We start from the raw sequence: 26,105 nt of genomic DNA on the forward strand, positions 1-26,105 counted from the left end.
CCAAGCTGTTCCCAGGGTCTGCCAATTTCACCTCTGTAACATCTCTCTTGTCTGTCCCCTTCTATCTTTTGACATTGCCCCCACTCTTAGGTGGGTACTTACCCTCATCCCCCTCACCTCAGACTAGTGCAGTAGTTGCTGGTGGGTATGCCTGCCTCAAGTGTCTCCCCCAATTCCAATCCATTCTCCATTTAGCCACTAAAGTAATTTTTCCGAAACACAGATATGATCATGTCACGCCTCCCTCTTACTCAATAAAGTCCAGTGGCTCTCTATTACCTCCAGGATCAGATACAAAATCATATGTTTGGTATTTGAAGCCCTCCATAATTGAGCCCCTCTTCTACCTTTCCAGTCTTCTTATACCCTACTCCCCGACATCTATTCTTAAATATAGAGACATTGGTTTCCTCACTGTTCCAAAAGAAAGATTATCCCTCTCTAGGCTGGTGGCATTCTCTCTGGCTGGCCCTCATGCTTGTGATGCTATCCTTTTTCTGCTCCAACTACTGACCTCCCTGGCTTCCTTTAAGTTCCAGCTAAAATTCTATCTTCAACAGGAAGCCTTCCCCAACCCCTCTTCATCCCACTGCTTTCCTCCTATTAATTATCTTCTATTTATCCTATGTATAGCTCTGTGTGTGTGTGTGTGTGTGTGTGTGTGTGTGTGTGTGTGTGTGTACCATATTGTTCTTCCCATTACTTTGTAAACTCCTTTTGCCTCTTTTTGCATCCTCAGAGCTTAGCATAGTGACCACCATAGAATAGGCGCCTTTGTTTTTGTCCAGTCATTTCAGCCAAGTCTGACTCTTCATGACCCCATTTGGGGTTTTCTTGGCAAAGGTACTGGAGAGGTTTGCCGTTTCCTTCTCCAGCTCATTTTGCAGACGAGGAAACTGAAGCGAAAAGAGTTAAGTGACTTGCCCACGGTCACACAGCTAGTGAGTGTTTGAGGTCAGATTTGAGCATGAGTCTTTCTGAACTCAAGTCCAAGCTCAGTGTTCTGCTCTGGCAAATAAGAGCTTAATAAATGTTTGTTGAATTGAATTGGATGGTTACAAAGACCTTTATTTAGCAAATCATTTACACCAGTCCAAAAAAAAATTATTTTCATCAGCCAATTAATTAGCATTTGTTCTGCTCTACTAAGTATCTTCTTAGAAAGTATAAAGAGAGAAGTAGGTTAGTTCCTGGAAACTATGTAAAGTCTTGTGATTTCCTTTTGGAGCCATAAAATGATTAGGGGAGGGGAGGTACTGAGGAGGACCTTCAGTGCACTTATATAATAATACAGCAATATATACGGCCACAGCAAACATAGCACAAAATGCAGTCTGTTATGTTCTCCTAAAAATCTACTTCTGGCAATGCACTTGGACTATACAATATAAAACCTTTCTGTAGGACCTGGGAGAACTTACCTTCCACTGGCAGAGTTCAAGAGCCCAGAGTCATCTCAATTAGACATCAGTGAGGATCTTATGCAAATGCAACCTCAGGTTAATCCAATTCACCATGGAGTAGTTTATTCCATGATGTTGTAGGCCCTCTTCAAAAATGAAGGGGAAGGGGCAGCTAGGTGGTGCAGTGGATAGAGCACCGGCCCTGAAGTCAGGAGGACCTGAGTTCAAATCCGGCCTCAGAACAAACACTTGAGATTTACTAGCTGTGTGACCCTGGGCAAGTCACTTAACCCCAATTGCCTAAAAAAAAAATAATGAGGGAGAAACAACAACAGTGAGGACCTTCCCTGTAGGGAACTGGTCAAATACATTGATAAGAGTAGCAGTGATGGTTTGGTGGGGGTGAATGTTCACCTACTATTATTTGTCCCTATCTTACTCCGAAATCATTGCTTAAATGTATCTCCCAGTATAAACAATCTATCTCTTTAGCAGAATGTTGTAACAAACAAATTAATAATAATATTTAGAATTATACTTTTTATCATTTAGCTTCGAGCCCCTAGCCAGAGACTGCACTCTAGCAAAACACCAATTTTACATCTATCTCTCCTTTCCTGGAATACACCTTTCAATTTATTCTCAGTAAGTGCATGTAGATAAGCGATGACTATTAACACTCTGTTATAACTGCTGACTTATAAGACAACTGAAATGTTTAAAATAAAACAAAACAAAAACAGTGAACAAATTTTTAAAACAGATTTTCCTTGTGCCCAGAGAAAAGGCTTCAGGCTTCCATTTGGAAGTCCAATGAGAGTAAAAAAAATTACAAACTGACCATCCTGGGGCCTGCAGTCCGGCATATCAGTTAAACTCATCTGATTGGTCAGTTGGCCCAGTAAGCCTAGCTGTCTCAGAATCCTGGCAGTCAATCCTCATGGCTGCTTCCTTTGCCTACTAGGTCTCCAAGATGTCTGTTGCTACTCCATTTCCAAGAACCTTTTACTGGTCTCTTCTCTGAGTCTCTTTCCTGTTCATTCTTTTTTCAGTTGTGTCTGACTTTTCATGATTCCATTTGGGATTTTCTTGGCAAAGGTACTAGAGTGGTTTGCCATTTCCTTGTCCAGCTCATTTTACAGATGAGGAAACTAAGGCAAACAGGGTAAAATGACTTGCCCAGGGTCACACAGCTTGTAAATGTCTGAGAACAAATTTGAACTCAGGTCTGACTCTCAGCCTAATTTATATCCATTACACCACCTAGCTGTCCTTCTTGATCCTCCTAAAGGCTGGTAAACTGGCTTTTTTTAAGAGGGGTGAAGATGGTGGTGGCCAATCTCCCAGACAATGGTCAGCTGTCCTTCCAAATTAACTTTTTCTCAGGGCCTAGACCTGTCTTAGTACTTCATTAACATGTTAACACCTCTGTTAACTTCTGCCCCTTTCTTCCTGTGCTTACAAGAATAGAGGAGAGAGAATCAAATCTTTCTTTCACTCTTCCCCCAAATGAACTTTGTCTGTTCCCAGCAAATCAACTGAAATGTATATTTCCAGTTTGGAATATGTCTATAGTCATGGTCTTATATTAAAACATTTTGTGAAAGTTCACAAGACAATCTAAAAATTAAGATTTTTCTATGAGTATCTAGGCCTATCATAGCTGGTGAGCCTGGAGATTATTATGCTGGACCCCAAATATGCGATTATACAATTTAACAAACCAACATAATTAACTGTTCTGGGTGCTTGCTTGTTTTGGCTTCTGGTCCACATCCTACGCATAAGTCTTCTTCAGGTTCAAGGTCCCTCCCAAAGTGAGGGTGCCTGGGCCTTCTCCCTCCTTATATGAATAAAATCAGTGGAGGGATCCAGGCAGAATGCACTAGGGAAAATTGAGGAGAGAGACAGTGTTGTCAGCTGGGGCAGAAGAGGAAGTTTTTGTGGCAGTGACCACTAAGCTAGGCCTTGAAGGGAAGGATCAATATTAATAAATGTTTAATTTATTATTGTTTAATATTTCAATGTTATTACCTAATTATTGTTTGGTCTTTACCATTTAATAAATGTACATCTGCTGTGGGCAATACCCTGAGTGTAGGGGTGAGGATGAAATGATGGAAAACTACACTGTCCCACTCCTCCCCCACCCCAAAGCAGTTTATAGTCTAAGTCATTCAACAAACTGTTTTCAAAAGTTTATATTGATATCTTTTGTTTTTACATCATTGATATTTCCCAATATATCTTCCCCCCTCCCTTCACTTCATAGAGAGCCTTCCCTAATAACAAAGATCAAAAAGAGAAGAAAAAGACAGCCAACCAGCGCTTCAAAGAAATCAAACATTTCATATAATGTTCTGCACCCATAGGGCCCCACCTCTGCTTTAACAAAACAAAAAAAAAAGGAAGGTTAATTCTCATATCTCTTTCTTGGGGCCAAGCTTGGTCATTATAATGTCAAATCTTTCCATTTCAGTTTCAACAATCGTTTATTAAGCATTTTATATGCCAGGCATTGTGTCTGCCTTCAAGGAGTAGACATTCTATTCACTCAATTTAATTAAATTATCACTTACAGCATCATAAATTTTAGAGCTGGAAGAGACCATGTAGTCCAATCTGATCATTTTACAGATGAAGGAACTGAGGCACAGAGGGCACGGTGGCCTAATATTATAGAGGTAATAAGGGCCTGAAGCAGGATTTGAATTTGCTCTGGTCTTCCTGACTCCAGATGCAGGGCTCTATCCACCAGATAACCTTTTTTTTGTTGTTGTTGTTCAGTCCTGTTGGACACTTCCTGACCCCATTTGGGGCTTTCTTGGCAGACATACTGGAGACATTTGCCATTTCTTTCTCCAGCTCATTTTACAGATGAGGAAACTGAGGCAAACAGGGTGAAATGACTTGCTCAGGGTCACACAGCTAGTAGGTGTCTGAAGGTGGATTTGAACTCAGGAAGCTGAGTCTTCCTGTCTCTGGGCCCAGCGTTCTATGCACTATAATGCCACCTGGTCCTATAATATATAACACTACCTCTTATTTACTACCCATGTGCCTTGCGCAAGTCATATTGTCTGTGGGCCTCAGCCTCCTCATCAGTGAAAGGGGAGGGGTGGGCTACTGGAAAGGTGAGGTGATTTTCAACTCCAAATTTAGGATTCTCTCCTTGCCCCCCTGGTCAACTCTAGAACTATATAGTTCAGAGGAGCTGCCAATCTGTAGTTATCCACTGGTATGAAATTAGCTGCTCCACATACACCTCCCCACCCCAGGCCCATTGCTGGGCACTGGGTCTACAAAAACCTAGAGGGAAACTGTTCTTGCCCTCAGCTAGGTCAGTGACCTGGAGTCAGGAGCTGTGGGGTTCAAATCCTCCCTCAGGTACTTGCTCACTCTTCATGCCTCAGTCTCTTCATCTGTAGAATAGGGATAACAGCACCTCCTTCCCAAGCTGGTTGTCCAATGAGTTAGCATCCATAAAGCGCTCTACATCTGAATGTGCCTGTCATTACTACCTTCCAACAGAAGAAAATAACAGTAACTACAGAAGATGTAGGTAGATACAAAGTAATATTCTTGCTAGTGGGAGAGAAAGTTCTACCAGCAATGACTAGGAGAGAAGGAAGAGTATGGCAAAACACCTGAGAGCCCAGAGTTCTGACTGAGGCAGAGACAAAGCTTGAGAACAGACTCTGGCCAGCTGTGTGGCCTTAGGCAGTTGCCTCAACAATCATAAATCCATCTTTGTCTACACTGTCTCAGACTTGGTTAATAGAGAGAGGGGTGGGGGAACAGTTCCTGCCCTCAAGGGAAATCACATCCAACCAGGCATTTCCAGCTTATTCCACAGATGGCTAACCATTCTACTCTAGGCCGCTCAGGGAAGGCTTCTCTCTCTCTCTGTTGGCTGTTTCAGAGTTGATCCTCCGAGGTTTTGGGAAGAGTCAGTGCAAAGGCATGGGGGTGGGGGGTGGGGTGAGGGAGTAATGCCCAGGTGCCCTCTCCAAAACTCCTATTCCTCATCTGCAAAACGAAATGGTTGGCCCAGATGACCTCAAGGGTCCCTTGCATTTCCAACATTCTAGGGCACCTTCACTTCGGGCTCGGGGATGGGGTGGTCTGTGAAGAAGGGGGTTCTTTGGTGCTTTGTCCTAAGGAGCAAGAGGTAGAAGATGTTGGTCTGGCAAGCGCTCAGGAGAGCCGGAGGAAGGATGTGGGGGGATCTGTGAAATTTTCAAGGGGCTGGAGGCCCACGAAAAGAGTCATTTCCCCCTTTCGATCCCCACCCCTCCACCTCCAATAGAGCGGGGGCGCAGCTCCAGCCCCACCCACCTCGGGATTCCTCTCCCTTCCTGCCCCTGCAGCCCCAGCCCGGCCTCTGAGCAAACCCGGCCTGACCCTGGGACGGGCCCTGGGCGGGGCATTGGCTCCTGCCAAGGTGTGTTTGTCCCGGGCTGAGCAAACATTTGCGGAGGGAGGGGGGTGGGGGGGCGGGGCAGGAATTCGCCCCGGGCTTCGGCGGCTGCGGGCGTGGGAAAGCACTGCTCCATCCAACCTCGCCCCCTTCCCCCTGGGCCCTGGCCCACGGAGAGTCAATAAAGGCCGCGCCAGGGACTCAGAGCGCTGATAACCAGCCTGGGGGCCCCCCGGAGCGAACAGCCGCCAGCGGGGGGAGGTCACCTCTTCTTGCTGGGACAACAATCTCCCCACTCCTTCCCCTCCAGGAGGATATCCACTCCCTAGGGGATCAGGAAAGGGAGGGGGACGGCTGCCCTTGACCTTCAAACTCAGGCCCTGCATGAGTAGTCCAGGCTGTAAATAGTTTATTTTACCATGGGGCCCCTGCTCCGGGCGTCCCCCTGCCCATTCAGGAGCTGAGGATCCAGAAGCCCCCTGCTCAGATTCCTAGAAGGCTTTGTCAGTTTCCAAACCGCTATCCCACCCTCTTTAAGTTTGGGAAAGGTAGCCCTAAGGGCGCTGGCCACCCATCCTGGCTTCTAGGCTTTCCACCCGGTGGTCTGAGCCCTTGGACTTTACACCTAACCCCAAACTTCTGTGCTCTTTGGGGATGGTAATGAGTGGGAGGGTAGTTCCTGATAGACTCTGTTGATTAGGATTCCAGGTGGCCCAAGCCTCCCTCCCTTCTGGGTGCATCCTTCCCACTGAGGTGGGTGGGGAGGCTGCCCATCCCCTCAGGAGTGCCCCCTGCCCTCTTCCTCGGCCACCCTAGCTAAAGGGACTCCAGTGTCCCATCTGGCTAGGAAATGCTCTCCCCAAAATATGCAGGCCCTAGGGGTAGGGGAAGTCAGAGAATGTGGCTTCCAATCTCATCTCTGGGAGGCAGAATGCCGGGGACGGTTCTGGTGGGGCACTGCTCCTACCCTTCCTTCTTCATTGGGAGGAGGCAGCTGAGGTTGGAGGCCCGGCCAGATGCCTTGGGTCTTGGATGAACATAGCTCCTTGCTGAGCTAGCAAGAAACTGATGGTGAAAAGATGCACCTTTGGACCCCAGGAGTCCCAAGGAGACTTTATTAGATTATCATGCCTTCTGTCCCAAGGGCTATTGAGAAGACTGAATCTGGCGACCGGAATCCGAATCTCTCCCCCCTCTCCCACCCACGGAATGGTCTGGAAGGACTCGGCTCCTTTGGTAGAATAAGGCTACTGGCCTCCCGGTGGTTGGAGGTCTCATATGCTTCCTTCCAGTTCCAGGCTTTTGGAGCCTCAGAGCCCGAAGGCCTTTCATCCCTGCTCACTCCTTCCATATACACCACGGATAAGGAAACTGAGGCCGAGTGCTTGGGCTTTCCCACAGCCATTGTTTGCAATGAACTTTTAAGTATTCAGGTGTGTGTGTGGAGGGCAAGGGGGCATAGCGGGCCATCCAGTCTGGGGAGTTTCCCAATGTCCCGCCCCAGGGCTGGGCCCCTGGGATTAGGTGGTAGAAAACAGTTTAGCCCTTTTTCCCCAGGTGAGAAGGTAGTCTGGCAGTTTCCAGGATCCCCTCTGGGCCCGGAGTGGGGGTGGGGTTAGGTTACTCAGTAAAGAATGGCAGGAGTCAGAGGTCACAGGTCACCTGTTCGGAGGAGGGGGAAGGTTGTTGAGGAGGCGGCTTTGGGGGCCAGGCCCCACTTCTGAGAACCTCTGCTCACCACCTGCTCAGGCCCACGGGAACTGGGTGGTCAGTGGCATTCGGGTGGGGTGGGGAGACTTGGAAGGTGGAGGGGGCAGGGTTAGGGAAGACCTGCCAGGGCCTGATTTTGCCTTAAACTGTCCCAGATGCTGCAGATGTGGGTCCTGACTCTCCTGGAGGGCAGGGGGGATGGGAAGAGGGGAGTAAGGGAGGAGGAACCGTGTCTGAGAGCCAGAGCTCAGAAGAGACCAAAATCATCCTCCCCTTGTCCTCCATAGCAAATCTGGCCCCCAGCCTAATGTCCCCTCCCAGGATACCCTGTCCTTTCTCCTGGAGGCTGCTGTTTCTGCTCCAGGAAACCTTTTGTAGGCAAGACCAGGAGGGTGGGAAGGAAATCCAGGCAATGTGCCCAGGGTGGGGCTTGGTTTCCCATCTGAGGAATGGGGCTAGGGCAACCCCTGGGATTGGAGTTGGCACATCTGGAGCAGCTGGGAGAAGGGCCGGGGAGGGGGGGGCCTGTGTCTGGGTGGGGAGTAGCTATTGGGGGGGGTCACAGGCTGGGTCAGAAATGCTCCCCTTTCCCCCATAGCCCCAGATTGGAATGAGAAAGGAGGGGATCATTCCCCTTGGATTGGGTGGGGCTGAAGATGAAAGCTTGGGGTGTCTACGGCCCAGGGGCCTTTGGCCTTTATGGCCGGCCCCTGCCCCACCCCTGCCCTAAGCCCTGAGACCCAGACATTTTATGGCTGAGGCCTTGAGCCAGGACTCTCTCCCCTTTTCTCTCTTTCTGTCCGGAAATTTGTGTTCTAGATCTGCCTCCACCCAGGCTAAGACCCCACAGCCTACCACCTCTCTCTGCCCCACTCAGGACCCTCATGTCCCAGAGAAACCCAAGGCTCCTAGACTGAGGCTGCCGCATCCCCTCAGGAGTGCCCCCTGCCCTCTTCCTCGGCCACTCTAGTGAAAGGGGCTCCAATGTCCCATCTGGCTAGGAAATGCTTCTTTCTGGAGCTCCCCTCAAAAGATGCAGGCCCTAAGAGGGTAGGGGAAGTCAGAGAATGTGGCTTCCGATCTCATCTCTGGGAGGCAGACGGTGCCTCAGTTCTGGAGGAAGGGGTCTTGGATTCAAGTCAAGAAACATTAAAGGACACACTATGTGTCAGGCACCATACCAAGGCCCAGTTTGCCCTTCCTTTTCCACAAGGACCAATGACGTCATGGGGTGATGTCTTGACTTACGTGAATTGGATTGAAGTGAGGCAGAAAGGCCCAGAGAGCCTTCACTCTCTCTCCCTGAGTCATCAAAGTCCGGAGGCATGACAAAAGTTAGGATGGCTGGCCATGGCCCTGGATGCAGTGGGTGACCTTGGCGTCTTTGATGTCTGGACTGCCTTCATGGCCACTGGAACAAATTGTTCTCATCTGCCTGTTCCACCAGGGAAGTCTTCACACGCTTGGGGTAGAGACACCCTGTACCTCCGCCTCTCACTAAGGACTAGGGATACAAAGAGAGGCAAAAACACCCCTGCCTTCCAAGAGCTTAGGTACAAACTCCGACTCAGCCATTTACTTGACCTTGGACATGTCATTTAATCCCTCTGAGCCTCAGTATCCTCATCTGTAGAATGGAGTTGGAGTTAAGGGCCTCTGAGGTCCATTCTAATGCTAAATCTATGACCTGAACTCCCAGTTTCCCTGCAATTGAAGGCCCTTAGCCCAGCAGTTCTGGTCTTATCTCATAATCCTCCCACCTCCTTACTCTGTGCGGGTCCACTGGTCACACCCTGCCCTGCTCCAGTCCCGGGCCCCTTCCAACTCCAGGCTTCCACCTCTGGATCTGCCTTCAAATCAGTCCTGCCTCTGCTGCAGGAGAGAACCTGTCAATCTGGAGCTCCATTTTTAAACCTGAGATTTCCCGAATCAAAACAGCCCCCTCTGGCCACCAGCAACCCGGCTAGAATGTGAGCAGGCGGGGGGGGGGGGGGGGGGGGGGGGGGGGGGGGGGGGGGGGGGGGGGCCCTGTCTCTGTTTTGTATCTGTGCCCCAAGCACTAACTAAATGCTTTTCATTCATTCATTCATCTGTAAAAGGAGAGAGATGGACCAAATGACCCCTCCCAACTCTCAGTCAAGGATCCTATCATCTTGGCCTCAGTCTCCCCATCTGTAAAACAAAGCAGTTGGACCCATACATTAAACCCCATTGGAATTTCACAATAACCTGTGTCTCCTCGGGAAGACCTGAGTTCAAATTCGTCTCCAACACTAGTTGTGTGACCCTGGGCAAGTCACTCTACCCTGTTTGCCTCAGTTTCCTCATCTGTAAAATGAGTTGGAGAAGGAAATGGCAAACCACTCCAGGATCTCTGCCAAGGTAGCCCCAAATGAGGTCATGGAGAGTTGGACATGACTGAACAACCACATTTATCTGTTGTTCAATCATGCCCACATATAAATGTCGGCTATTACATTATTATTATTATCTGTAAAATAGGAAAAATGAGGAACCTACCTCCCAGGGAGGTGAGAATCAAAGTACTTGGCAAACCTTAAAGCATTATGTGAATGCTATTGATTAGTAACATTTTCACCATCATCATCATCACCCCAATTTTAAGGATGAAGAAGGGAGGCTCAGGGGAAGGGAATAAACATGTAAACAGCACCTACTATGTGACAGACAGTAAGTGCTTTTTTACATGTATTATCTCATTTTGATCCTCACAGCAACCCTGGGAAATAAGTGCCATGATTCCCATTTTACAGTTGAGGAAACTGAGGCCAACCCTCAGAGAAAGGTCCTGATTAGACCATGGTTACCCAGCTAGTCAATGTCTGAGGTGAGATTCAGATGCAGCTCTAACTCCCAAGGCACCCTGGGTGCCTAGCTGGTCTTTTCCGTCTTTGAACCCTATGGCTAGAAATGAGATATCCTTGTTTCTCCTTGGGGCAATCGGCCCAGTGGCTAGGGAGTCGACAGACCCAGATTCAGTCAGTCAGTATTTATTAAGCCAGGCATTGTGCTACTCCTCGGACCTGTTGCCCAGAAGGCGGCATCTGTAAAATGAGGGGAGAGAAGGATATGGGGGGGGGGGGGGGGGGGGGGGGGGGGGGGGGGGGGGGGGGGGGGGGGGGGGGGCGGGGGGGGGGGGGGGGGGGGGGGGGGGCGGGGGGGGGGGGGGGGAAGGTCCCTTCCAACTAAAACTCTATGACTACTTGAGAGACAGTGATCTCAGCCTTCAAGGCCATTACACCCCCCACCCCCACCCCTGAGTTCTCATAAAGCTCCCTTTCCTTATTGCTTCCGGGTTTATATGCACATTATTCCAGATGCCTGGAAAGCTTCCCACCTCTCCCTTGGACTTTCTAACCATCTCCAGCCCCTGGCCCTGTTTGATAGAGACACATTCTTTCCATACACCTGGGCCAGGAGGGGTGCAGAATTGGCAAAGAGATCTCCATTGGTGTCCAGGCACTAAATTAACATCCCTGACAAAGGAGGAGCTGAGGCAGAAGACCGTAGAAGGAGAGGCAACGATGATGAGTGTAGCATGCCGGGGTCTCTGGGCTAAAGCTCCTTTGAGTGTGTCAGAGGCCTCCTCCGGCTTGTCAGATCCTCAATAATACCCCCAAAGATACTGCCCGCTGCAGACCTCTGAGATCCTCCTTACCCCACCATCCCCTAGAGCTGGGGGTCTGAACTTTCTGAGAGCCTCTAAGTCCCCATCCAGGGAGGTAGCCCAGGCCTCTCAGACTAATAGGACTAATAACACTGATTTAGGGTTCAAATGGACCTTGAAGACCCAATAAATTTACATCATTTTATAGATAAAGAAAGGGAGATCCAGAAACATAAAATAGCTGACCCAGCATCACTTGGGTATTAATTAACTGGCTGAGCAGCATTTGAACCCAGAGTCTATGACCTTAAAGCCCACACTTCTTCCATTGTATTCCTTCCATGGAGGATGCCTCCTCCATCTAATACAGTCTCCCAGCTCTGGAATGTCAGCACCCCAGACACTCTCTAGGGCCCTGGCCAGGCCTCTCAGGTCCTTTATATCCATCTCTTTTACCCCTCTCCTCGCTCCAGGTTACTCCCATGCCCTATTATGTCTCCCCAGATCGCTCAGATCCACGGCTCTCTCAGCCTACCCCTAGCCATCCCGAATCCCACTGAGAGCCCTGGCCTCAACCTCTGAGACTCCTCACGTCTTTGGGACAGCCTATATTGCTCCCTCCCTTCCTTCCCAGGCTTCTCAGACTGTCCCTGTCCTGTCTTCTCCAGTCCTGCTCTGGGTGGGGCTGCCCACGAGAGAAGGCCTGATTCATGAGCCCTGGCACACATGGAGCATGTGTGGGCAGCCCAATGATACCACAGCCCCATGAGCTTGAAGGAAGCAGGAGGGGAGGGGGCTGAAGTTGTTTTGTGGTCAGTGGGAGGTTGGAGGGGCAGGATGTGTGTGCTGGGGCAGTAGAGACTCTGGGTGAATGGGCAAGAAGCCAAGGACTCAAAGGTGACGCTTGCCCTGGGCTCCTTGCCAGGGCTGCAGTAAGGGGAAGGCTGTTCTACCTGCTGGATCTGGCTGCTGGTTCCGGCTCTGGGGAGTGGGAACAGAGAAGTCTGGAGAGGTCCTATCTTCTGGTCAGGCCCATCACCTAGGCCTCCCCAGGTGGGGATCTAAGCAGCAAGGGCCTTCTTGATTAAGCCTGAGACCCTAGCTGACCCTGGCCCCCTACCTCACTGCATGTCCCTGGACTGCTGAATACCCCTCCCCATCAGACCCTGGCCAGCTGAGAAGTGGGCAGTTACCCCCAGGATGCCAGGCTGCCCCTCAGGGCCCAGCAGGTGCCTGTCAGCCCTCTGGCAGCATGCTGCAAAGAAGCAAGTCCCAGTTCTGCTGGATTAGAAGGTCTGGTCTGGGGGAGAGAGAAGGAGGTGCAGGAAATTTTCAGAAATGTCCTCACTATTCTTGGCCTGAATCCTTGCCTAGGCACGGCTAGGGAAGAGGAAGAGAAAAGCAGTATTGGGTCTTCCTCAATGTGCCCCCATCAATGCTATAGAAAGCACCTTGCTTCTCCCCTCCTTTTCCTCCCAAGCCCTGGAAAGGCTCTGCTCTGAGGTCAGGGCTCCCAGATCCTTTGATCATCCAGAAGAGGGTTCCTGGCAGCTCCTCAAAGCCCCTAAGACTAGCCCCGACTGAAGCACATTTCGCCCTCTACAGGGTCCTCAAGGCTTTCTTTCCAGATCACAGGAAGTTAGGGACTGTCCAGACCAGGGCTTCTCCTTTTTTCTGCCACAGGCCCCTTGGATAGTTGAAAGTCTATGGATCCTTTTCAGGATAATGTTTGCCAAAGGCAGCCAATTCTATTGAAATAAATATCTCATTTTTTTTTCACCATGTAAGATCAGAACCCTTGACCTAGACCAATCCTCCAGTTTTACAGAATTGAAATTCAAAATGGGTTAAGTGGCTTGCCCAAGATGACATCATCTCAATGAGCAAGAAGCAAGGCCTAGATTCTGAACCCAGTCCCTTTTCCATATTGCCATACTCTATATCACAGGTGCTGGGAAGGGAGGAGGAGGCGGCTGACTTATAGAATGGTGACTTATGGCTGGAAGGGCCCTTAGAGGCCATCTGGTCCACCCCCCTCCCCAACCACCCTCTCCCCTATTTTGTATGCAGCAGAAACTTTGAGTCACACAGAGGGGAAATGACTTGGCCAAGGACACAAGTCAGTGGCTGGCAAGGGTGACCCTGAGGCATTGAACGCAAAATGCAGGTTTCTTTCCACTGTACCCTGCCCCCCAGCCTTGGGGATAAGAGGCTTTGCCGTCTCTCCCGAGGGTCTGGGAGAGAGGACATCTGCAGAGAGAGGCATGAACAGGTTTAGCCTTGAGGATCGATACAGAAATAGGCCTTCGGCCGGCCATCTCCTCCCGAGGGCGAGTCTTCACATGTCTGTGCCAGCCACACCCTCCACAGGGCCTGGGAAGGCTCGTTCTGGTGGGAAAATGGGGGCTGTCAGCTCCTGCGGCTAGGGGACAACCCGTTCAGTCCAGGGTGTGGTACGTGGGATTCTAAGAGAGCAACGAGGGGGTGGGGGAGGAGGGAGGGTCCTAAGCAGAATGAGCGGCTGACTTAGGGAGCTGGAGCTGGAGACGCAGCTGCATCAGGCCCTAGGCGGGTGAGCAGGCTGGGAGAAGGGAGGCCGAGTGAATTGGGGCCAGAAGAGGTTAAGTGAGTCGACCAGGGTCACCTAGGTGCTCCAGGGCTGAGGTAGAATTGGAACCCTGATCTTCCCAGCTCCAGGTTCTCTCGATGCGAGGGAAAGAGCACGTGACTGGGTCAGGCGATCTGGGTTTAAGTCTGACTTTGTGGAACTGGACAAATCCTTTCCTCCCCTGGCTGTTTGGATCCTCCCTAGTAAAAATGAGAGGAGAGGACCCGTAATCTCCAAGGGCCTTCCTGGCCCAGACATTTATCCCGCCGAGTGGGAGAGGCAACTCCCTGGAAAGGGAAGGAAAGATCCTTGTCCTAGCAAGTAATAAATAACTCCCCTCCCCCTACCCGGCAGCCCCCCCACCTCCCCCATGGGATTTTCTTGGGAAGGAAATCAGGCCGACAGCTCCTCTTCCTACACACATCTGGGAGTGCATCTGTCAGGCTTAGGGAGGCTCCATCCTGACCACCCAGCCAGGCCCGGGAGAGGCCAGAACAGCTCCGAGAAAGCCCCTCCCTCAGTCCTAGTGGCACCTGAGTGAGGTGGGGAGGGGATAGGAGAGGAGGAGAGAGAATGGGGTGGGGGTGGGGGCGCTGGATAACAGCAACTTTGGGCTGTTCTGAGGGAGGTGGAAAGGGTGGAGTGTGCAGCTGTGCGCGAGCCCCAGTTCCCTTATCCCAGGGGATTCAGCCTCGCTTCAGAGCACCCCTCTTCCAATCAGTAACTACCAGCCTTCCCTCCGGGGCTTGGACAGCAGCAGAAGGGGAAACTGAGGCTCAGCGTTCCCCCCTCCCCCTGCCCCCACCAGGGCTGGGTCTCTGCCCTTGGTCCCTTGGGCCAAGCCAGGCGTGGCCCCGGCTCCCCCGCCGTGCCTGGCCCCAGCCCGGGGTCAGTGCGTGCGGCCTGGGCGGGCGGCTCGGGGCTCGGGTTTCCTTTCCCCGGGGCCGCCCGCCGAGCGCAAGGTCGGTGAGTCAGAGCGGGAGGGGCCGCCGCCGCCTCCGGCCTCCGGCCTCTGCTGGGCCCCCCTCCCGGCCGGAAATCTCTCTCCCACGGAGGGGGGGCCGGGGGAGAGGCGGGGGCGGCTGCTCTTTGCTCCTCCGGGCTGTCTCATCTCCCCCCTCCCCCCGCAGCCCGAGCCCACGTACCCAGGGCGGAGGGACTGCCCTGCAGCTGGAGGTTTTGAGGTCAGACAGCATTTGTTGATTTCATCGGCAGGGAAGCTTTCCAGACCGGAGACTGGGCTCCCAGGGAGGAGGAGGGGGGCGAGGGGGGGAAGGGGGATAGAGGAGCGGGGTGGGGGGGGGAAACGCCTGAGGGCCTCGCTGCACGCCAGGGGAAGCCACGACCCTGCCCGTGTGCCTTGGGCCTGGGGATCGTCAGCTACGTGACCTCTTGCCTCCCCCCCACCCCATCCAGCCTAAGTCGGGGGCCTGGCTCGAGGGCTGGGGGCAGGGCCAAGGCCTGGAGGACCTTTAGCCCTTCTCCTCCACTTCTTCAAGTCTCCCTTGTGTTTTCAAAGCCATAGCCTCCCCTACGGTCAGGAAGTTCTGCCCAATGTCTAGCCTCAATCCCACCTTCACCATAAGCTCCACTGCCCCCAGGAATGGGAAGGAGGCTTCTGTAGGGTGGAGATGTTGGGGTGGGGGGGGAGGTGTTTCATTCTCTACTGCCTGCTCTCCCCATTTCCCCTCGAGCATTCCTGGTGGGGGGAAAAATGAGGGAGGGAAGCGGACAAGGGAAGGAGACAGGTAGAGTGGGAAGGGGAGGAGGGGAGGACAGATGGCGGAGTGGGCTTTGGAAAAGCCCACCAAGGAGGAGGAGGAAAGGGGAGGGTCAAGAAATCAGTCCTCTTGTACACACCTCCCCGCCTCCGCAGGTGACAGGTGGTCAGGGTGAGGGGGCCTCAGCTTTTTGGGGCCTGTGGGGGCACGTTGTTCCTCCACAGAACAGAAAGTCCCCCAACCCTGCTACAAATGGGGGGGTTCCCCCTCTCAAATCTAAACCTGGGATGGGGGTGAGTGCTGGGCCAAATCTTGAACTTCAACTGTTTATTTTCAGGATTCGTCCCTGAAAACCCCAAGCCGCAAACCCCAGGTCCTGTTTACAAAAGGTCAGGAAGGGTCATAGACTCTGGGTGACCATTAGACTCCCCAGGGAGGCAGCAAGTGGCCAGAGACACCTCACCCTGGCCCTGCTGACCTCCCTCTCCTCAACCCACAGCCCAGTTTTTCTCAAGGACCTTACCCACCTCCCTGTTCCCCTTCAGGGATTGTTTCACTGCCCACCTCATTGTCCTCTCCTCAGCACATCCCCATTTACCATCTATCTCCCTCTCAGGCCCCCCAACCCCTTCACGGTCTTCCTTCATTCCCCCCCCCCCATCTTTCACCTTCGTTAATAAATGCTTTATCTATCATTGTCCTCTCCCTCTCTCCCTCCCTAGCATGTTTTCCTCCCTAAAAGATTCCCTCTCTGCTCCTCTTGTTTCTCAGTCCTCGCTCTATGGAGAAGGCCTGGCACTTTTAGGGACAGGTCACTACCTCCCCCTTGTGGATGAATGAGGTAACCACGCCATTTCCTCCCTTTCCCAAACACTTCCAAACTTCTGCACTGGAGGGAGGGTGCCATTCTGGGAAGACTGGCGGTGTAGAGTTTCTGGTCATCCTCAGGCTCCCCAAAAGTCTCACCTTCTGCAGCGAGCCAGTCCTTCTCGAGAGATCTTCATCTCCAATTTCTCTTCCTTCACTTTGTACATATTGTTTGCGTATTGTCTCCAGTAAGCTCCTGGTCCTCTAGCAGGGACTGTCTTTTGCCTTTCTTTGTATCCTTAGTGCTTAGCACAGTGCCTGGAACATAGTAGGCGCTTAATAAATGCTTTTTGACTTCACTGCCTTGATGAGATTCCCCACCTATGACCTGAACCTCCTTTTTCTTTCTTTCTTTCTTTCTTTCTTTTTTTTGCTTAGGCAGTTGGGGTTAAATGACTTGCCCAGGGTCACACAGCTAGTAAGTGTCAAGTGTCTGAGGTCGGATTTAAACTAAGGCCCTCCTGACTCCAAGGCCGGAGCTCTATCCACTGTACCACCTAGCTGCCCCTGAACCTTCTACTATCAAAGTCCTCTGCCCCTTTCCTCCAGGACCCTTTCCATAGGGATCTAGTGTCTGAGCTGAGACCCCCTATCTCCTCCCAAGTGGGGGAGTTATGCTCCAGGCTGAACAATGGGGATGGGGTTCTGTGTGCTGCCCGGTAGGAGGCTGTTTTAATCTGGCTTTCTGGCATCTGCCTGGTACCTCTGTTTACCAATATAGGAAATGAGAAATCTCCAAGGCTTATCTTTCTGATAGATTCTGAAGAGGTTCTGAAGGGCTAGTTCCTTTGACTTAGCCTGCTTCTTCATTAAGCCTTTTTTTTTTTTTTTGGCTAGGCAATGGAGTTAAGTGACTTGCCCAGGGTCACACAGCTAGTGAGTTATGTGTATGAGGCTGGATTTGAACTCAGGTCCTCCTGAGTCCAGGGCTGGTCCTCATTTATTTTCTTTATGTTTATTCTGTTACACATATATATGTACTTGTCTCCCTCATCAGAGTATAAGTTCTTCGAGGGCTGGGCCTGCTTCAGTTTTTATACTTTATACTCTAGTGCCTGGGGATGGATTATCCTGGTCCCTTCTCCAGCCCCCCCCATCATTATTCGAACTTATATTCCAGAGCCTGGGGAGATATACCATGGTATCCTGGAAAAATCATGGTTTGGTTCTGCCCTTTACTAGCTGTGTGACCTTGAGTAAGTCCCTTTCCTCTCTGGGCTTCAGTTCTCCAGTGCAGGCATTGGACTAGATTTCTTAGGCCACTCAATCTTAGGAATTTGTTACCAGTTATCTGTGCTATGAGAACAAAACTCAGGTTCTAGGCCTGACTTGCCCACTCATTTGGGTGACCCTGTGGCTTAAATAGAATCCGTGTCATTCTGGGTCCCTGCTACCAAGGAGCTGTGACTACATCAGGTGGCTAGGACAGCCCCCACCCTGTGCCTGGACCCGGGAAGACCCCTCCCCTTCCCCGCCCCCAGGGGAGGGGCCATCTCAAATGCCATCTATTTGTAGAGCCCAGTTCCAGGGTGGGTGAGGCAGGGGCTGGCAGGGAGCATGTGACCAATGGGCAGGGAAAGTATTTTTAGGATGTCAATGAGAGAGGCTTGTGGGGCGGGGCTCAGCCCAGTGTCCTAGACTGAGCCAACATCATGCCCCTCTGGACCCAGCTGCCTAGCACCCCGAGCCTGCTTCATGCTCCCCATCAAGCTGTGGGGACCCAGGTAGGACCTGTCAATCCCTCCCCTCTCCCTATTCTTCTTCCCTATCCTCTCCTCAAGGGTGAGGGTCCTGGAGGGATGGGAGTAGGTAGGGGCTAATTCCATACATTAGGGGTTTCCTTATGGACAAAAAGTTACAAGGGAAGGGGGGGCATTGATCCTCTGTTCCTCAGGTCACTGTGAGGATTTCTCTGCAGGGTGTGGGGGGTGTCTGTCACCAGGAGTTGGAAAAGGTCTAAGATTCAGTTCCTAGGTGGGGGGGACTCCTTAAAGCCTGGGATGCCTCTAGGCATGAAGGGTCATTTAGGGAAAAAGGGAATTAGAGAAGGAGGCAAGGAGTGGATGGGACCTCAGGTCCACACCATAGAGCTGTGTATTTGGGGACACCAGGGATGTCCTTGCTAAGCTGAGCTGGAGAATCAGGATTTGGATTCTCATGTCACTGTTACTCCTGTGTGCTGTGTGACTCTGAGTGTCCCCTGCTCTGTGCCTCAGTTTCCCCACCTCCCATCAGGGATATCCTGGTACTCCCCCTTCCCCTATGGGAAGGAAAAAGAATAGCTGAAATTCTCCTAAGAGAACTAAGACCCAGGTTCCAATTCTCTCCCTGCTATTTACTACTGGTCTGACCTTGGGCAAATCAGTCTCTCTGGGTTTCAGTTTCCTCATTTGTAAAATGAGTGGGTTTGACCTAGCTGGCTTCTGAGATCTTTTCCAGCCCTTAGCCCATGATCTGCCTGCTGACCACAGGCCCCTGGCCCCAGTGAGGAAAATGACCTTGATGGGCTGACCCAGTGACCTCTTGAGGCTGCCAAAGTCAGGGCAGGAGCCTGAGTGCTAAAGGAGGGGCTGGTCACTGGGTGTTGTGGTCCTTCTGAACTGGGGGATGTGATTGGTTCAGCAGCCAGGAAGTCAGCAGGATGAATGACACTTGCCTGCCTGACCTCAGCCCCCTCCCTCCACTGTGGTCACCTGGGCTGGCTATGCCGAGGCCTGCTTCTGGTTGAAGAGGACTCAGGATGTCTGATCACCTGAGCCTGCCCCTAGAGGTGACCCCACAGGAAGGGGTGGGGTGGGGTGGGGTCTTTCTCTGGAGGCTGCTTTGGAATATCAGCAGGTCAGGGTTCTAAGTACGCTGAAAATTCTTGAGGCCAAAGGGGCAGGAGGGGAGAGAGACCCTGGGGTGGGGAGAAAAACGATATCTATTATTCATTATTTTAATACCTCTTACAAATAAAATCACCCTGTATGAGCAATAAGATTATGTTTTAGATATATTCGTTTTCTCAAGAAAATAATTATGTTTGATAAATTGAAAGGCATATTGGCCCCAAAGGAGAAATAGTAAACATGCAGAAAATAGTTTTTTTCTGATTTTAGGGAAAAACCTCCAAAAAGTTTTTAGAAAAAAAGGGAGGGATTCCTGGAGTTTTGTATCTCCAATCCCAGCCAGCTTGGAAGCAGGGTCCCCCAGGATCGCAGTTTCAAGCTGTCTAGGCCAACTGGCTCCTTTCAGATAAAGTAAGGAATGAAATGACCCACTCCTGGTCACACAGGTAATAAATCAGGGCTGAGAATTGTTCCAGACCTATTGCCTTATCCATTATTCTAGGCTTCTTTCAGAAAGAGGCGAGGGAGGAGGATGAGAAGGAAGACTCTGCAGAATCTGAGACCCAGACCATAGAGGGAAACTAAGGCACAGGGCCTGGGGTCAGGGAATGTGAGGTTGTAGTTCTGGGCAGAGAACTCGACATCTCTGCCCTGTTGGCACACAGCTCCCTGCCCCCAGCCTCCACAGGCCGTCACACTGTGTCTCTGTCACCCCAGAAATGGAAAACTTCGAATATAGTATCCAGCTGAGCGACAAGGACTGGGCAAACTTCTCAGAAGCTGCAGAGGAATGTGGCCTCCTTCAGGCTGCTCTGGCCTCAGGGGACGAGCCGCTTTCCAGTGACATTGACCAAGGGGACAGCAGCGGCAGCAGCCCCCCCGGCCCCCCTCCCCCTCGGCTTCTCCGGCTGCAAGCAGGCAGCCCCCCGCCAGAGGGCCTTCTCAAGGCCCTGGGCGGGCGGTGCCTGCCCGGGCACCTGGCCACGGCCCAGGGGGGCTGCTCTGGCAGCGAGGAGGAGGAGGGCACAGATGCCCGCCTGGTCAGCAGGTTTCGCTGTGAGCGTGTCCTGGCCCCGGAGGCCGGTCAGCAGACTCCGAGCACGTCCACCCAGCTGGAGGGGCAGCTGCCTTCCAGTGTCCTTTGCCCTGCCCAGCTCACTCCTGCCCTGAGTCCCAAGCCTAGTTCCTGTGGCGGCGCAATGCAGAAGTCCTTGCAAGGGGCAGCTGCCCAGGCCTCTGAGGCTGGAGTGCACTCAGGGAAGGACCCCCCAAGCCAGGGGCCCTCTGGCCAGGAGCAGCCCAGCAGCCTCGGGCCAGCCGATGGGAAGAGATCTCCCCGAGACCCTAATCCTGGAGTCTCCCCTCGAAGTCCAGGAAAGAAGAAGAGGAGGTCAGTAGGGGCCAAGGGAAGCGGATCCCCCAAAGCTCAGGACTCCAAGAGGCAGGGCCCCCCCAGCCCTTTGCTGGCTCTGCCACCATCTTCAGGGAGCCGGCCAGACAGGGGCCCCAGCACCAGGGCACACAGCAACTTGGCCCCGGCTGACTGGGAGGGGAATGGTCCAGGATCAGAGTCGCCGGCCGGAGGAGCTGGTTTGGGAACCAGAGCCGGCCATGGGACAGACCCCCAGGACCCATCCTCCACCCCTGACCTGGGCCCAAAGCCGACTCCCCCTGCCCCTCAAGAACAATCATTCTTGGATCTGTCTTCACCTGTCTCAAAGACTGAGACCCCAGTGAATGTGTCTACACCTACCTGGATTCCTGGGGCAGGAGAGAACCTGTCTACACCTGTCTCCTTACCCGAGAAGGCCTCGAACTTGCCTGGAGTAGCCTCTGAGGTTGGGCCAAGTGGTAATCTGTCTACACCTGTCTCCTTACCTGAGAAGGCTTTGAACTTGCCTGGAGTAGCCTCTGAGATTGGGCCAAGTGGTAATCTGTCTACACCTGTCTCCTTACCTGAGAAGGCTTCAAACTTGCCTGGAGTAGCCTCTGAGGTTGGGCCAAGTGGTAATCTATCTACACCTGTTTCCAAAGACAAGCTGCGCGAGCATGTGTTTACATCTGATATCAAGACCAACTCAGGTGTTGGTGTCTCTACACCTATCCCCAAGTTGGAACCGGAAAGGCATCGGTCTGCACTTTTTCTCTTGGCTAAGGCAGACGTAGGCCCAGCTACCCTTGTCCCCAGAGCCCAGACAAATGTGAATATGTCTACACCTGCTCCCCAGGTTCAGTCAGATGTGAAGTTGTCTACACCTGACCTCAAGGCTGAGCCAGACAGGAATCTCTCTACTTCTGCCCCCAGAGCCAGGGCTGATGTGGATGTGTCTACACCTGACCTCAAGGCTGAGCCAGATAGGAATCTCTCTACTTCTGCCCCCAAAACCAGGGCTGATGTGGACGTGTCTACACCTCCCCAAATTACTAAGAGTTTCAATTTCCCAGTATCTCCACAGGGGCTCCATGGGGAGCCCGAGGAAGGCAGCAGGACTCCCTTGTCTCCAGGACCCCTGGGGGAGCCTTCACAGGTCACTGATGATGCCACACAGTCCCCTGGGGTTGTCACCCCAGCCCGAGCCCCAAGGAGGAAGAAAGTCCGTTTTTCAGGGGTCTCCACCTCCCCTCAAGAGAACTCAGACTTGGCGTCCCCATCTTCAGCCTTGCCAAACAGGGCTGTCTGTGAGCCTCCTAGGACTTTGGGAGGAGGCCGAGGCAGCCCTAGAGCCTGGGATGCTGTAGCTGTGGGGGTTCATCCTCAGCCACGGATTCTGAAACCCCCGCCTTCCCCCTCAGCCTTGGCCAGGGAGTCTGCAGGACCCAGGGAGGACTTTGCCCTCACTCTCCCTGAGGCCTATGACTACTTTTTCTGTGACACCATAGTCGAGGAAGAAGAAGAGGAGGAAGAGGACATCCCATCCGATGTGCAGTGGCCTGAGGTGTGTGAATATTTTTTCTGGGACAGTCGCCTTCCCAGGCAGAGGCCCTCCCCAGGACCTCCTCTCCAGGCGCCTACCTGTGTCGATCCAGTCCCCATCTCTATCCCAGAGGCCTACGAACACTTTTTTGGGGAGGAGGGGCCGACTGGTGTCCTGTTGCCTCCAAACTGGGTCCCAGTGACCCTTTCCGATGAGCAGACTCTGGGGCCTGAGAGGGCCTGGCCTAGCGCCCCTGCCCTTGAAGAACAGAACCTACTAAAAGCGGAAGAACTAGGCCTGCCTGTGAGTCTTGAAGGTAATGGCCAAAGGTGGGGGTTTAGCTGTGAGTACAGTCTGTGCTAGGTCCAGGGAACAGCCTGTCCAGGGAGAGGGAGGCTGAGGGGGAGGCATGGCGTGACTCGTGCAGACTCCAGCCTTAACCCTTTCCATCCCTTAGTCCCGGGGAATTTGTGTCTCATTGATTCCCCCACCCCAAGGGACCATGGGATGTAGGGTCTGGCCAGGGGTGGGGGGATTCAGGACTGCAGGGGGTGGGAGCCCTGGCTTCAGAAGTGAATGACATCCAGGGCGGTGAGCCCCCCTCCCCCCCACCTGTCAATCTGGCCCAGCCTCAACCGCAGTCTCCACCGTTCCTGGGGCCTCTAGCCTCTGGTTTCTAGTTTAATTCAATGATATTTAATAGGCCCTTGCTGTGCATCTAGGGAGGGGAGACTCCGGGCCGCCTCTGGGCCTGGGGGTGGAGGAGAACGATTGGGAGGCTACAGGAGGTCCTTGGACAGATGCAACTCAGGGTCCCTGTGGTCTGTTCTCCTTCCTTAGAGGAGCAGAGGGCTTCACTCATCCCCATCACCTTCAACCAGAATGACATGTGTCTGGGGTTCGTGGCCTTCGCCACGTGGGCTGTGAGGACTTCCGACCTTCACGCACCAGATGCCTGGAAAACAGGTCTGGGGGCTGGGCCCTAGGACAGTTCTTGGGGAGATCCGGGGCGGGGGAAGGTGGGAGCCCCAGACCTCGTAGCCAGAGAGGAGGCAGGTGACAAGCGGCCACCTGTGACCTTGGGCAAATCCTCTCCCTTCTCTGGGCCTCAGTTTTGTCATCTGTAACATTGAGGGGTTGGGCTATAGCCATAAGTTCAGGGTAAATGGGGCGGGGCATGCTTGGTAGTGACAGCTGTGCTCAGGGAACAATGCCATCCCTCCCAGAGGTCTGTCACCTCCCAGCCCCGCTCCTGGCACAGCTGTACCCAGAGTCGGGATGTCTCCTTCCCCCCCGCCCCCATTCCTATTCCACCTTTGGTCTGGCCTGGGTTCTTCCAGTACAGACGGTCAGTGATTTTAAGTGTGGCTCAGGACGTCCTGGCCCTGTCCTTGCTCATCTACCTGAGACGCTCCCATACTGACCCGAGGCAGGGTAAGCCCTAGGGCCTGAAGCACCCCTACCCTCCCCAGCTGCCTCTCTCTGCTTTTCCCCTACAGTGTTGCTGGCCAACATCGGTGCCATATCTGCCATTCGATATTTCCGGAGGCAGGCAAGAAAAGGACGCCCATGCCCGTAGGCCCACGTCGGGGCAAGCTGGGGCCCAGACAGGCAGGCCCCAGCCTGAGATGGTCACGTAGGCTCAGGGTTTGAGTGAGGGTGGCGACCTGCCACAGTGGGACTGACTGGCTTCTCCGTGATGATCCCGAGGCCATGTTCACACTGCACTCCCCCTTCCCCATTCCCCAGTCTCTTTTCTTCCACATCCCCCAGGCCTGTCCATGAGACAGTTGTCCAGCCTTCAGCCTTCTCTGCTTGGGAGGGAGAAGGAAACCCAATCCCAAGACCATCCTTACTTTTCTCTCTCAACAGGACTGAGAGGTCTGGGTCCCAGTTAATGGACCTGTGCCAAGTCAGGCTTCAGAAGGGAGAATGGCTCATTCTGGTAATCAGTGAACATAAGGTCCACCTAAGTGACTCCTGGATGACCTGGAGGCCAGGGGCAGGAGCCCAAGTGGACAGTATGGAGGGGAAGTGGTGGGGGCTAGGCCACCTGGCAGAGCACAGCCTTGAACGTCCTTTGCTTGGCTATTCTAGTCCTTCAGGTAACCTCCTGAAACAAACTGGCGATAGACAGGCTCTGAAGATGGTCAGCGGAGGGGTCTCTTTCCTCTGCCCCTGCCTGGTGACATTGTGGGCAAGGGGGGATAGAGGGTGGAGTGGAGAAGGCAGGAGAAGGGCAGTCACAGGGACACAGCTCCCAGTCTTGGGGACAGACCAGGCCCACACAAATTGCGGGTGCATGGAATGAAGATGCCCTGAAAGGAGCTGGTGGGTCAGGGACAGTGGTAGCAGACATTGGATGTGCATTTGGACACTGGGGGCTCCCTAAGAAGGTACTGAGATTTGAAGGAGAAGAGATGGTGAGAGGTAGGCAGGAGATAGAGAGATCATTGGCTGGAGGTGGGGAGCAGAGGGCTGGTGAGGGGGATTGGAGGCTCCTAGTCATTTGGGGGAGGGTTAAGGGTTAAAGGAGGTGAGAGGAGGAAAGGAATGGGAAGGGGCTGAGAGGGCAGCAGGGAGGTTAAAGGTTAAAGGCCCAAAGCCCTCGGTGGGGGCTATGAGCTCATCTGGAGTGAGTTCCCTGACAAGTTACCCGAGTGACTGCTGGTGTGAGAGTGGGGCGGGAGGGCGAGGCGGGAGAGAAATGGACACACAGATGCTGGGTGACAATAAAATTTCTTTTTCTATTTCTGGGTTGATGGGTTGACTTTCCCAGGATCAGCTCCATCCCCCCTCCCCCAGACCAAGCTGTCAGGATAGCGGCTCTTTACCCAGAAGCCACCCTGTGACACAGGCTAAATCCTGATTCAAGGCACAGCTGCTTCCAGTGGAGAGGAGAGGCTGGGGAGAATGGGGGACTTCCCAAAAGGGAGGCCCTAGAATCGTTGGCACAAGGATCAGTCACCCCCTTCCCAAGCTCTCCCCATTCCTGCCCTGGTTCATGTCAAGGGAATACAGTGGAGGGTTCTCCAGGGTCTGTCTAACCTGTCCTTACTTAATCCTGAGCCCCCAGGCAAAGCTGAGAACCCACTGACGCTTTTCTGCCCACAGCTCCTCACCGCCCCTCACACCAACCTGGCTGCCTCCCACTAATCTCACTGCTCACCAACCCTCATTACCCTTATTAGTACCTCCCACCAGCTCCCTGGCTCACCGTCCTTCACAGCTTCCCACTGACCTCCTCAGCGGCTCACTGTCCTTCACAGCCCTCGCTGCCCATGGCCCTTCACTCTCCAACTTTCCCTTCTCACTGGCCACCACTAGCCAATGACCATCGCCAACTGCCCTCCTCCAAAGAGTCTTAGATGGGGGGGGTGATGTGTGATTCTCTTCCCACCTCCCCAGACCCACCCATACCTTCTCCACCTCTACCTCCATCCCATGATATTCCCTGTCATTTCTTTCCTTGGAACAACATATTATGGTGTAGTGTGGACTTGGGTTCAAATCCCACCGCTGCTTAGGTGACCCTGGCCAAGTCACCTGCCCTCCTTGGGCCTGTTCCCTCCTCCTCCTCCTCCTCCTCCTCCTCCTCCTCCTCCTCCTCCTTCTTCTTCTTCTTCTCTCTCTCTCTCTCTCTCTCTCTCTCTCTCTCTCTCTCTCTCTCTCTCTCTCTCTCTCTCTCTCTCTCTCTCTCTCTCTCTCTCTCTCTCTCTCTCTCTCTCTCTCTCTGTCTGTCTCTCTTTCCTTCCCTCCCCTGCCCTACTTACACCTCATGTCATCACTTCGAAGTTTCCTCTCCCAGTGAATGGGGACAGCTCAAATCCCCAACATAGCCACCAGGGGGCAGCAGAGAACACTGATTTTGGGGGTGCAGAGAAGGGGAGGTGGGAAGGACACTTGTAACACCACAAAGAGCTTAGTTGTCCACAGACCTAGGTACACTGGGGATCCCCTCCCCCGGGGGCTAGGTCAGATTTGGAAAGGAAGGGGGGTTGG

The 26,105-nt window shown here is 53.0% G+C and overlaps 1 protein-coding gene across 2 annotated transcripts; it reads left to right on the forward strand.

Annotated features, from left to right (window-relative positions):
* The first annotated feature begins 17,192 nt into the window (after window positions 1-17,192).
* On the forward strand, window positions 17,193-24,555 carry PERM1 (PPARGC1 and ESRR induced regulator, muscle 1). 2 transcript variants are annotated; one of them, XM_020976803.2, is made up of 4 exons: window positions 17,193-18,081; window positions 19,691-22,419; window positions 22,944-23,069; window positions 23,603-24,555. In XM_020976803.2, the coding sequence occupies exons 2-4, from the start codon at window positions 19,908-19,910 to the stop codon at window positions 23,680-23,682; spliced, it is 2,718 nt and encodes a 905-aa protein (XP_020832462.1). In that variant the 5' UTR covers window positions 17,193-18,081; window positions 19,691-19,907; the 3' UTR covers window positions 23,683-24,555. The 2 variants fall into 2 exon arrangements, with proteins under 2 accessions (XP_020832462.1, XP_020832454.1); XM_020976795.2 differs by having other exon boundaries at window positions 17,194-18,081; window positions 19,906-22,419.
* Window positions 24,556-26,105: the final 1,550 nt, after the last annotated feature.

This window comes from Phascolarctos cinereus, unplaced genomic scaffold (assembly GCF_003287225.1).
Source record: "Phascolarctos cinereus isolate Bilbo 61053 unplaced genomic scaffold, phaCin_HiC Scaffold_726;HRSCAF=1367, whole genome shotgun sequence".
Classification (NCBI taxonomy): Eukaryota; Metazoa; Chordata; class Mammalia; order Diprotodontia; family Phascolarctidae; genus Phascolarctos; species Phascolarctos cinereus.